Source organism: Cygnus atratus, chromosome 9, assembly GCF_013377495.2.
Source record: "Cygnus atratus isolate AKBS03 ecotype Queensland, Australia chromosome 9, CAtr_DNAZoo_HiC_assembly, whole genome shotgun sequence".
Classification (NCBI taxonomy): Eukaryota; Metazoa; Chordata; class Aves; order Anseriformes; family Anatidae; genus Cygnus; species Cygnus atratus.
Window position 1 is genome coordinate 10,219,902 of NC_066370.1, and position 11,827 is coordinate 10,231,728.

Genomic DNA, 11,827 nt, shown 5'->3' on the forward strand with positions numbered 1-11,827 from the left:
TCAGGGTCCTACTGTGCCGAGCATTGTATGCCCACATAGTGGGAGACGTGCCCTACACCAAGGTCTTAGACATAGAAGGGAGCAATTCTGGGAGCAGATCATCAAAATGAGAGTGGAGAAAGGAGAGTATGTGGTGGATATTGGGAAGAGCAGCAAGAAAGGAGCGTGGAGCATGACGGGCTAAACAGAAAGGACATTGAGTGGAGGGAAGCAAAGGAAACTAGAGGTAGAAGTCAAATAGCTGAAAGGGAGGGAGGCATGTAGATTACAGAAAGCAGAGTATGCTTATGGCTACGGTTGCCTCTTCGTCCTGGCTCCGAGCTGATGTCATTTCTTAGTTTGTGGTTTAATGTTAAACATTTGCTGACTTTCCCTCAGGCCAGATCTACTGAAGTCAGAGGGCATACCCAGCACAGAAGCAGCATCTAACGGCTCACCAGTCTCAGGAAGTCCCAAAATGTCAACACTGAGTGGCAAAAGTCGCTACCGCAGTAAGCCACGTCACCGCCGAGGGAACAGCAAAGGCAGCTACAACGATTTTGCAGGGATCTTGAAAAACCAGCCAGTGCAAGATGATGCACCCCCACCTCCACCTCATAATCATTCTCATCCTCCTGGCCTACCGCAGCAACATGGCCACGGCCATCCCCATGGCCATCACTCACGGCTTCATGCCCATGGACAAGATATTGCCAACTGTGCAAACAACTTAAGGTACTTTGGCCCCGCAGCAGCGCTGCGGAGCCCTCTCAGTAACCACGCGCAGAGGCGGATGTCTGGTTCCAGCCCTGATCTCATCTCCACTGCCATGGAAGCAGATTGCCGAAGGAATCTGGAGAGCAAAGAAAGCAAAGCTGATCATTGGGAGTGTTGCAAAACAGATCCATATAATTCCTGTCTTCAGTGCAGGGACGAGGACAGTGGTCAGGTACAGATGTCATCTGTTGAAACAGGAATGAGCCATTCTCAATCACCATCCGTTTCCCTATATGAAAACGCGCAGTACATTGAGAAGATGGAGGAAGAGGGCTTCAGCAACGGTACATCAGCGTCTGCTCTAGGCACACCCCAGCACATGGCTTCCTCAGTGCTACCATGCAAAGCAAGACCCATTCAGAAGGTAAGGGCAGCACAGTGACTTAGAAACAAAACAAGGCTTCCTCCTCTTTCCCTTCTCCACCAAAAGAGCAGTAGAGTTATGTGTACAACTTTATCTTAAAGAGGTCGTGCCTATGTGAACTGTGCTTTGTGATCTGGACATTCTTTTAAAGTCAATTTTATTGAGAAGTACTGTAGGCATATCAGAGAGTATTGCTAATAATTAGGGTTGTTAAAATGTCTTTGATAATGCCTCGTTCTGTTACTTGCAGTTCAGCCACTATTTGTTAGAGCTCAATCTTGATCTGCTGCATGCTTGCTGTTGAAACAGCCTCAAAATGGTATCAAGCCTTTCTCAAAACAAAGGAGGGGGTGAACACTTTCTTTCGTTGATGTTAAAGATCATGCCGCAGTTTCAGTGAGCATCTGTAGCACTGTTGTGCCTTGGAACAGAAATACAAGCTTTGCTGTGGTCTTGGAGACATGCCTTTTGCTGCAACTGCAAAAAACTGTCCTCCTTGACTGAAAGTCCTGGTTTTAGGATGGCAGATTTTCATAAAATACATGTTCAGTTAAGCACTGAGCACACTCTGTCCTGGGGCTGCCAGAGTCGAAAAGATGTTATGGCACAGCTGTACTACAGAAACAGAGTGCTTCTTTATTCCTCCTGCTTCCATCCAGGTGGTAAGAACTGGTCTGAGAGGAGTTCAAAGAGCAAGAAAACTAAGCCTAGGTGGGAAAGCGAAGGCAAAGAGGATGAATACTAGAATCAAGAGTGTGGTTTTGAGCCCAGAATGAAAGGAGGAGAAGCTCATATTACAAGGGATAGAAGCAGAGGCTGAACTGGGGGTTGGCAGGCTGGATGGGATAAGAGGAGGCTGTAAAAAACAGAGTGCGGGGGGGATTTGGATGGGAAGAGAATAGTAAAAGGCTGTGCTCACTGAAGCTGGAAATAGAAGAAAACTCAGTTTTTCTAGTTGATGAAACCCACCAGCAAAGCATGTGTCATCCCCAGTGCTGCTCTGTGATAGGCCCATGCAGACAAGGTTGGAGTGGTAAAGCTAAGAGTGCCAGATCAGCTCAATAATTTGAATTGTGGATTTCGGGGGATTACTTGGTTTACTTCTGTTTGGGGTGCGGGGATGGGGGAGAATCTGGAACATGATGTTCTCAGTGCCTAAGGTGTTCCAGTCTGTTCTGAAGTCGATCACTCCAAATTCGGAAATGGCAACATTACGGCTGCCTGAAATAACCTAGTAAGGTGAAGGCTGAGTGAGTTCTCACTGTTTTTTCGTGTCCAGTTGGTTGCAGCCTGTTGACCCAGTGACTTTGTACTGGAGGACCAAGGGGCAGCCATGTAGTTGTGTGTTTGCTCCTTCACAGGTGTGATATCATTCTTGTCCTTTGTTTTCTGCCAGAGTGGTGATGACTCCTCAGAAGAGGAAGAGGGCGAAGTAGACAGTGAAGTGGAGTTTCCTCGTAGACAAAGGTAAAAGGTGAATTCACTCTAATCTCCTTTTGTTGGGACAAATCTCAGGACAACTGTCATAGCAACTGCACATCATTATTCAAACTGCTGGCAGAAGAGCAGAATCCCATTTGGTGTGTCCCATCTGCCCCTGGTGATCCTTCATGTTAATTCACTCTTTTCAGCCTGTTCTGAGATGTTATCTCCAGCATAGCTTTCCTCTTGCAGGCTGTTCACAGCACAACTTGATCACACTTGTTTAGGAAGAGGTAACATGATTTGGCCTGTGAAATAAGCTGCTGCATCTGTTTCACCAGAATCAGACTTCCTAGATGTTGGGACCTTCTGCGGACTCTTTCAAAAGTTGGTTTATCTGTTGCTGCAGCAAGCTGACTCCAGAGCCTTCATAGTTGAATTCAAGTAGGATATGAGGGCTAGGTGAGAGCACAGGAGATCAAGTTTGATGACGTTGCCTGTAGAATAAAAGGCTTGAAGGGGAGTTCCTACTTACGCATTTGTAATAGTAGACCTTACAGTCTTCTGCTCTGGAAAGAGATCATGAATTGTTGCAGTAACTTTAGGAAAATCACTGCCTGAAGTGCAGAAGTTATCCAGTGAGCAAATAAGGGTTGTTAAGAAAGGAGCAGAGAAGATAAAATCTTGTCTGCTGTTATATTCATTCACAGCACACCTGCAGCTTGAATCCTAAATGCCACCTTACCCCAGTTCAAAGACCGTGGTAGAGTTTGAGAAAATACTGAGAGGTGTGACAAGAATAGTTAGAGATGGTTTCTATAGAAGAAGAAGAGATTAAATCCATGAGAAATCTTTGTCTAGCAGGAGGAGAAGCTATAACTGAGGTGCGTGAAATTGAGAGTTATGTGGAGAAAGGAAACGAGGAACGATTCCTCACATCCATATTAGGGACACCTAGTGAACAATGGGTTTAAAATGAATAAAAAGTGCTTTTTTGCATCCAAAACATTTTCACATGTGGAGTTCATTGTCAAGGAATGCTGTGGAAATCAATACATAAACAAGTCCTAAGTGTTAAATTTACAGCGGTAGGTCCATCGGTGGCTGTTAAGCACAGTCATCCAGGTTTGATCTTCAGCTCAGAAGTCTGAGTACAAACCAGGAAGATATGCCAGGAGAAAGACGGCTCTTTCTGTACACCCTGTTCTTGTATTTTCCCGTGATTATTTTTTCTTGCTGAGGGTTGGAGATGGAGCGCTGGGCTAGATGAGTTTTCTGACTCATATGGTTCTTGTGTGTGTGATTGTTGCTTCTTCGGTGATTTACTATCGTGGAAGACAAATTGCCTTCTCTGAACTCAGTGTGATGACCTATTGTGGGGCTCTTGGCATGTTCAGCCAACTGATAGTTTGTACTGTTGCTGTTGAATCCTGGCATGAGGTGATTTTCACATTCAAGTAACGTGCACGTACTTAAATTCTAGCCTGGCTGTAGGGACAGCTGCCAGGTGGTGCAGATATTCCCAACTGAGTTAGCTTGAGCCCTACAGCACAGCTTTTGTTTTTTTTTTTTTTTTGGAAAAGGAGTGTTACAGAAAAATATGCTCCAGAGTAGATCAGCTAATGGGAATGTGTAGGAGATGAAAACAAAAAGAACAGATGAATTTAAAGATGCAGATCTTAAACAAAATAATTCAAAAGGTGGTAGCTTGAAAAGGTGAAAGGCAGCCTGTGCAGAGCTCTTGCTGCCAGCCTTGCAGATCAGTTGTGACTCAGCTGATGTGTACTAATGGTGGAAGGAGGCTCTGGTGCCTAACACAGCACCTGGGAAATTGCTTTTCCTCTGCAGTCAGAGGCACTGTGATAGAAGCTGAACTACTCTTCTGGTTTGCAGACCTCACCGCTGTATTAGTAGCTGCCAGTCTTACTCAACCTTCAGCTCGGAGAACTTTTCTGTGTCAGACGGAGAGGAGGGGAACACCAGCGATCATTCGAACAGCCCGGATGAGCTGGCCACCAAGCTGGAAGACGAGCTGGCTGAGAAGCTGGAGGACATGTTGTCCCAGACTCCAGAGATCCCCATTGAAATCTCCACCCAGTCTGATGGGCTTTCAGACAAAGAGTGCGCTGTGCGGAGAGTCAAGACTCAGATGTCTCTGGGCAAACTTTGTGCAGATGAACACAGCTGTGAGGTGAGTTGGAAGCTTAGCAATCCCTTCTTTGTCTGTTGGGTAATAAAGTAAAAAAAGAGGAATCCAAGGGCCAGGAAGTTGGATGACTGCCTAGGAAACGTCGTAGCAGATGTGTTACATCAAGGGGATGGTTTAGGTACCCAGTCTTTCTTGCACGTGGTCCGATGAATAGATGGGTTGAAGGTGGCACACAGAAAGCTGAACATGATTTGCTGATCAAGATGAGTGCAGAACTGGGAGGCCATCGGATTTGCAGTTGCATGAAATAGGATAAAATATAGGACATAAACGAGAAGTGGAAGGGATATAAAGTGTCTGCCTCAAACTTATCCATTGGCAGCCTAGCTGACAAAGCCAGAACAATTTCCTTTCTCTTACTGTCTTTCTAGTGTTCAGGTGGGGAAGGGCAGAGCCTGCTGCACCATTTGCTCATGCCTCTGTCTGTGTGTGGTGATGGTACTCTGACCAGATATTTTTCTGTTTCCCCTCCCTGAGGGGGAGAGAAGTGACCTTTGGTAGTGCACTTGTGTGCTGTTTGCACCTCTGTGTTGTCGATTTGTCCTTCTGGGCTGGTGGTGACCTTTGCCTGCCTCTTGTTGCAGATTGGGATGGTGTGGTTGATCTGCAGGGTAGGAATGTTGTTCAAATATTGCCCTTTTCTTTTGCTTTGCAGAACCCAGCACAGTTTGGAGAATCAGACTGTGACTCTTCCGAAGGGGAGTGTTCTGATGCCACAGTCAGGACCAATAAGCCCTGCAGCTCTGCTACTTGGTAATTCAGATCTCCCCCAAAGCTTCCTGATACTGGCATTTTGATTTCCCTGAGATTCCACTTCATTCCCCTTCATCACACTTTACAGGAAGAGAAGATGTTTCTCCTTCCCACCCCAGGAGTGATCTGCAATAACCCGAATCTCTGGAAAATGTCCAAATGAAATTAATTCTCTTTGAGCATTTCAATCAAGAATGGCAGGGATGTATTTTATTGAATAATCTAGTTACTGTAACATGGATATTTATTTTTTTGACATTTTAACACTTTTTACTGTAAAGAGTGGATTGTATTTATAGACACAGAGACTCGTTGCAAAAAAAAAAAGTTCAGAAAGCAAGCACATTACAGAGAAACATCCTGGGAGTCCTGCCTGGACAGCTTTGTGTACAAATGCGGGGGGATTCTCTTGCTGCTTTCACAGGGGACCAGGCCATGTGGCCCTGAAGATTGGAGAACAGATCAAGAAAACTAAACCACTCAGTCTTATCAAATGAGGAAGCATAAAAAGACCTTACTATAAGGTAACCTGTGAACAAAGCGAATTCAGTATAACCAGCTGGGTCATTTTTTAATCAGAAGGTGGACATGTTCCTGGAGAAAACTGGTACTGAGGTGCTAACATCCAGGGTCTTCTGAGTCAATACATCCCCAGGAATGTAATAGTGGGTTTTATTTTAAAGATTTTTAGTTTCTTTTTTAATCAACATTTTGTTGTGAGATCCTGCAAATGTATTCTAACCTCGTCCTCTCAAGAATTGGTATAAGAGCACTTCTTAACATCATCCTTGCTTCACTCTGGCAGTGTCGATCTCCAGTTGAGCAGGGAAGCCTCTTTCAGACGCAGTGTGCCATTTCCCAGTTTACTTCCTCCTCTTACCTCCTGTCTCAGTCAGTTAAAGAAATCAATCAAATCAGTGTTGGAAAAGCAAGAACTCGCAAATCGTGGAAAGCACATTCTGCAGAGCCCGAGCACTCTTCTGGGGAGGAAACTGGAGATGCCTGTACTGGACTTGGAGAAGCAGTCTCTCACCTACAACAGCATCGATAACCAGCAGAGAGCTGTGTGTCGAGGGGGAAGACCGGGAATCGCTGGCCTAGATAGGAGCATCAGCCCTGCTCTGTCTCCTTCCTCACTGTATGTTCCTGAAAGCATTAACAGCTGCCTGCCCTTCATGTCAGGCTTGTGCAAAACAGGTTGCACAGGGAACCTCGAGGGTGGCTGTGGCACAGCTGTGTCTCGGGTGTACCCTGAGGCCTCTGTTTCTCCTTCAAGCTGAAATTCGACAGGTGAAAGTGAGGATAGTACTGGTATGTGACAGGCCGAGGCATTGGCAGATGAGAAAATTTGTTTTCTGATTAGAACTCATAGTGCCTTCCCTTCAAACACTACTCTTCTAAATCAATATTTAAAGAGAACAAAATGATAGAGCACGTCCTCCCCCATCCCCCCTACCCCCTAGCTGATGCCCCCTTACAAGAGCTTTCACTCTGCCCTTCGTAGCGTGCCGGCTGACACGGCCGTGCCACGCGCGTGGCCACGCTGCTGGGTGCTGCCCTGCAGCCTGGCACACCAGCCTGAGGTGAACGGCAGGAATGGACCATGGACAGGTACTTCTGTTGCTTTGTTTGTTTACATTTTATGTTAAAATATTGGTTTGCATTTAACTGTGGTAATTTATAGCCTCATGGCAAAATGAAGGAAAATGTCTTATACAGAGAGCAGTATTGTATGAGTTAAATTATCCCATATTTTTAAATTTTCGTAGCTGGACTACACACAGATCTTAAGTTATGATGTTATTTTATTATTTATTATCATTTCTGTAGATCAGAAGGTTGGCTTCACTGCTAGCACAATTGTAATCTGTTTGTGTGACGTTACCTTCTCCCCGGTCACGGCGGGAGATGGGAGCAGAGCTGGTCTCAGCGGCTGTCAGTAGTTGCTGCCTCCCGTGATTTCCAGGGATGCTGTTAGGCTGGGGCCGAGAACCTGCTGGGGCTGGTCTGAGAGGGATGGGTGCAGGCAGCCCCGCGGGCCCTGTGATATTCCTCATGGTGATGCCGCGATTTGCTCGCGTTGGTGGTCCCTGAGCTGGTGGGGAATGGTGATCAGGGAACGGGGGGCTCCGTATTGATGGCAAAGTAACCGGCCTTCGTGAGATCCTCTGGCAAGAGCACCCAGAAGGACAGGCAGAGGAGGGCGATTGCTGCGGGCAGCGGGTGCAGGATCGGGGCGGCCAGCAGTGGATCCCTGTGGTGGATCACCAGTGCAGGACCAAAAGGCAGCTGAAGCGAACAGGGAGCGAGCAGCTCTCCCCTTCCTGCTGCAGCAATACTCAGCTCAGGGCAGAGGCAGAAGGTGGAGGGGAGCGAAACGTCTCTGGTTTGTTTCTGGTTTCCTCTCCCCATCACTCATTCTTCCACCCAAATATTCGCTCTTGGCCAGCAGCATGAGGAGGCGGCGGGGCCAGAGGTGGCTTTGCTGTTGTGGTGTGGGAGAGGTGCTGCGGGTGGCGGCTCAGCCAGCTGGAGGGCAGGGCCTGGGAATTTAGTGGTGTGGGATTGTGCACGTAACGTGTGCACATAGAGATCCAGCTATCCCCTAGGGCTGCCCCTTCCTTGAGTAAACGTGACCCCCGGCCTTCCCCTGCGCACACCTCGTGCTCTCAGCTGCGTGTGGGCAGCGGTTCTGCCGAGGGTTGTGCTGGCACTGCTTCGTGAAACTCGCCCAGCTCTGCGCGCAGACGTGTTGCTGCGCGGGTCCCTCTGCTGCGGTTCCTTGCACTTTCTCTCCTGGCAGCATACGGGGCTGAGATGCACAGACCTGCCCGCTTCCTCCTCGCCGTAACGCCTCGTTGGCGGGACAGAAGTAAACTGTGGGTTCCCTTTTCAGCATCCTGACTTCCCTGATGCAGTTCTCGTGGCTGCTGACAGCTCCTGAACACTAGCCTAGATTTTCTCCCAGAGCTGAATGTTGCCTTCCCCGGTGTCGTGTTAAGTAACCATTTCATCTTGGCCCTGTCCAGTAGTGTTCATCTCTCTCCTCCCTGCTCTGCGGATTCCTGATACAAACTTGATTTTTTTGTATTGAACAGTGTACAGTGATGGAAACAAGAATGACTATCAAAGCAAACAATGCATGGAATAAAAGCCAGTGTACTTCAATGTTTCTCAGGCTGGTCTGGTGATCTGGGAAGGGTCTGTGATGTACTTTGGGAGAGTCATGAAGTCTGACAATTAACAAGATGTTAGGAAGCAGTGTTTTTAAGTTACCTGTCACTAACCCCAGGTGAACTGAAACTATGGGGAATTCCAAGTCCCAGGGCAGAGGCTTGGTGGGACACACATCATCTTCGATCACCCAGGTGTCCTTGAACGTTGGCCTTTGCTTGTCAAATGATTTTGCTGTGAGCTGGGCAGCTGAATCCTGGGAACTTTGCCCTTAGCTGTCCTACCCCAGTCCACCCCTGGCTACTTTTGGGGGTGGGGAGCAGCTAGCTGACAGGCCCGACACATCCAGGCAACTTCTGGCTGTCCCCAAAACCCGGCTGTTTTCCCTGCAGCCAGCACTTACCATCTGAGTGACAGGAGGAGTTCTGCAGGGATGAAAGCTCTCCTGTTGAAGGTGCTGGGACAAACCACTTTTCTCAACTTGCTACTTGTATCTCTGCACTTCACAGCACATTAAGTGCTGTTTTTAATTTATGACAAAACTACTGAATAGGTATGGGTGGGGAGAGGGCTGGGGGAGGAAGGAACACAGCCCAAGCTGGGAACTGCTGCTGTTAGAACGGCAGTGAAAAACAGCCAAGGCTTCTGCTGTTGCAGCTCAATGCAGCTCTGTGCGGTGGGGCCTCATAGTTGCCTCCAGACAAGGAGGGCTGAGGCTGGGCAGAAACACTGCTGCGGGCAGCAGCTCTCTGCCCCATCAGTCATGCCCGCTGCACCAAGGGCAAAGCTGCAGCCAGAGCTGGACGTTGTGGGAAGCACAGCAGCCCAGGGGAAGCCTGTGACTCGGGCTGGCAGGGAGGCCACAGGAGTGTGGCGCTTGGCCTCTGTGTTCAAGGGCCAGCAGGAACTGCTGGCCTTCCTCCAAGGATGCTAATACTCCCCATTTCCAACCCCTCACCCTCCCTTCACTAATACATTTGCAAGAGGCTGGCAACACCCTCAGGCACGCTGCAGACACAGCCTGACTTAAAGGACACAGGCAATTTACCTCAAGTGTTCACAAAGTTTCATTATAGAGAATTTTCAGTGCAGATACATGCACAGTAAAACACTGATTAAAAACAAGATTATACCTCCTCTTAGATGAGAAGAACAGTAAAAACTGCAGTTGTCCTTGGTCCACATGGGCACAGAGCATGCAGAACATTACCCACACGGGCAAAGACCCACATCTTTTGTGAAACAGTTCCCCAACATCTGGGGTGTGAGCCATCACATGCTCTTCTTGCCATTGAGTAACAGAGCATGCTTGTCTTCATCCAGCTTCAAGTGCTTCTTGCTGTATTTCTTGATAAGGGTCCCTGGTATCAGTGCTGCCACAGCCATCGCAAGCAGTTTGAGCAGTGTGTCCCAGGAGAAAATGGCATCCAGAGAGTTGATTTGTGACAGAATGGCTCCTGTCTGTACGCAGATGAAGTTATAGGGTGTAAGACCTGGAAGAGTCAGAGCAAATAAGCCAGTTAGCATCCCCCTTGCCTCCATGCAAGAGTGCAAACTTAGCTCCAATTACATCCTTGCCCAAGGCCAGACAGTAACAGAGCACGGCAATACATAACTATACACGCGCTTGCTCAATGCCCTAAGATGAGCAGCACGAAGGCAAACAGGTAAATGGGACAGAGTCACAGCCATGGCCCTGCTGTTCCACCTTCCCCAGCCCTCAGTTGCTTCCCAGGGCTCAGTGACGAGGAGGGAGGCAGCGTCACACTGTCCCCTCGGGCTCCCCTGACCTTACCGATGAGAACGGAGAAGAAGAACTGGGACACAGGGATGTTTAAGATGGGGGCTGAGAGATTCAGAAACCAGTTCGGTGTCATGGGGAACAGCCTGAGGAACAACAGGAAGAAAAACAAGCAGCTCCTGTTCTCTTCTACCTGTCAAGAGAAACGCTCCAGATTATTTCTGTTACTTAGCAGTAACATGTGAGTTACCACACCACTGCAGTGAATGTAAGTTTTGTTTTTTTCTCCTCCACCATTCCATAACAGAACATCAGTGTGGAAATGATGAAAAGTGGCAACTTCATGTATGCCCGGGACGTACGTGGGTGTCTGGGAGCCCGGTGGTGAGCCACCCCCTTTCACACAAGAGGTGAAAATGGGATCTAACCTGAACGAGAGATCAGGCAGATGCCAGCAGAACCTCCCCTGGCTGTACGACAGAGCACAGGGTTGACAGAGGCAGTTCTGGAACATGGGGCCTTGCCAGTCGGCCTCTTGTTTTACATCTCATTTTCCTTGGGATCTGGCATTTTCCACAGATCCCCTCTGCAGACAGGCCCGATCCCAAGGGAGCAGTCTCGCTTACACTGCCGAGGCCCCTGACCGACCTGACGCGCCCCTCGCACGCGTGGCTTTTTACCAAGCCACCCAAAAAGCGGCCCCAAGCAGAAGGGCCTCCTGCGGCACCACGGCCGCTCACCTTTCCTTGCAGCAGGGCCACTTTGTCGGGGAAGCAGTAGACGACGAAGCGCTTCCCAAAGGCGCCGGACAGGAGGTAGCAGCAGGTGGCTCCCAGGGAGGTCATGGCGGAGCACAGCGCCAGCCCGGTCCACGGCCCGAAGAGCGCCCCGGCCAGCACGTTCTGCGGGGACACGGCGGGGGGTGAAGGCGGCCGAGACCCCCCCCGGGGCCCGGGGGCCGCGGGAGGCGCCGCCGCCCTACCAGGAGGCTGGAGCCGGGGATGGCGAAGCTCTGCTTGTAGAGGTAGGCGGCGCAGAACAGCGCCAGCGCCGCGCCGCGGTGCTCCCGCTCGTAGTCCCGCAGCGCCTCGGCCAGCTCCCGCAGCTCCTCCAGGTCCGACGGGAACCGCAGCGGCCTGCGGGGGGAGAGCACGGGGCAGCACCGGCACCGCCGAGCCCGGGGCCCCGCAGCCCGGCCCCCCGGGCGCCAGCACCCACCTGCGGGCGCTCCCCGCGCTCAGCCGCGCCGACAGCAGCGACAGCGCGGCCGTGGCGGCCGCGAAGACGAGGAGCAGCGCGGCCAGGCGCCGCCACATCCCGCTGCCGGCCCGGGGACAGCCCCGGCACGCACCGCCGGGACCGGCCCGTCACGGCCCGCGCAGGCGCCGGGCCCCGGGGCGGTGCTGAG

At 50.0% G+C, this 11,827-nt stretch overlaps 2 protein-coding genes across 5 annotated transcripts in view; one reads left to right on the forward strand and one right to left on the reverse strand.

Annotated features, from left to right (window-relative positions):
• The window catches only part of MAP3K13 (mitogen-activated protein kinase kinase kinase 13), a 74,850-nt gene extending 65,267 nt beyond the window's left edge, over positions 1 to 9,583 (forward strand). For 2 of the 3 annotated variants that reach the window (XM_035544791.2, XM_050712592.1), the window contains 5 exons: positions 379 to 1,120; positions 2,517 to 2,587; positions 4,436 to 4,733; positions 5,407 to 5,504; positions 5,593 to 9,583. In XM_035544791.2, the coding sequence (XP_035400684.1) occupies positions 379 to 1,120; positions 2,517 to 2,587; positions 4,436 to 4,733; positions 5,407 to 5,504; positions 5,593 to 5,629 (1,246 nt within the window). In that variant the 3' untranslated portion in view covers positions 5,630 to 9,583. Of the gene's footprint in view, positions 1 to 378; positions 1,121 to 2,516; positions 2,588 to 4,435; positions 4,734 to 5,406 lie in introns of all 3 variants that reach the window. The other variant, XM_035544792.2, reaches the window with a different exon arrangement.
• Positions 9,584 to 9,727: 144 nt separating this feature from the next.
• TMEM41A (transmembrane protein 41A) lies at positions 9,728 to 11,820 on the reverse strand. Of its 2 annotated transcripts, XM_035544793.2 has the most exons (5): positions 11,638 to 11,815; positions 11,402 to 11,555; positions 11,160 to 11,321; positions 10,474 to 10,612; positions 9,728 to 10,171 (listed from the first exon to the last, which is right to left on the reverse strand). In XM_035544793.2, exons 1-5 carry the CDS (start codon positions 11,733 to 11,735, stop codon positions 9,951 to 9,953), a joined length of 774 nt encoding a protein of 257 aa, XP_035400686.1. In that variant the 5' UTR covers positions 11,736 to 11,815; the 3' UTR covers positions 9,728 to 9,950. The 2 variants fall into 2 exon arrangements, with proteins under 2 accessions (XP_035400686.1, XP_035400688.1); XM_035544795.2 differs by lacking the exon at positions 10,474 to 10,612 and having other exon boundaries at positions 11,638 to 11,820.
• Positions 11,821 to 11,827: the final 7 nt, after the last annotated feature.

What these genes read in the sequence shown, in the direction of transcription:
- TMEM41A (XM_035544793.2), bottom strand. Translation starts at nt 11,735, where the DNA reads ATGTGGCGGCGCCTGGCCGCGCTGCTCCTCGTCTTCGCGGCCGCCACG. An exon ending in AGCGCGGGGAGCGCCCGCAG is followed by an intron (nt 11,556 to 11,637) that starts GTGGGTGCTGGC and finishes CTCCCCCCGCAG; the next exon opens with GCCGCTGCGGTTCCCGTCGG. An exon ending in TCCCCGGCTCCAGCCTCCTG is followed by an intron (nt 11,322 to 11,401) that starts GTAGGGCGGCGG and finishes GTGTCCCCGCAG; the next exon opens with AACGTGCTGGCCGGGGCGCT.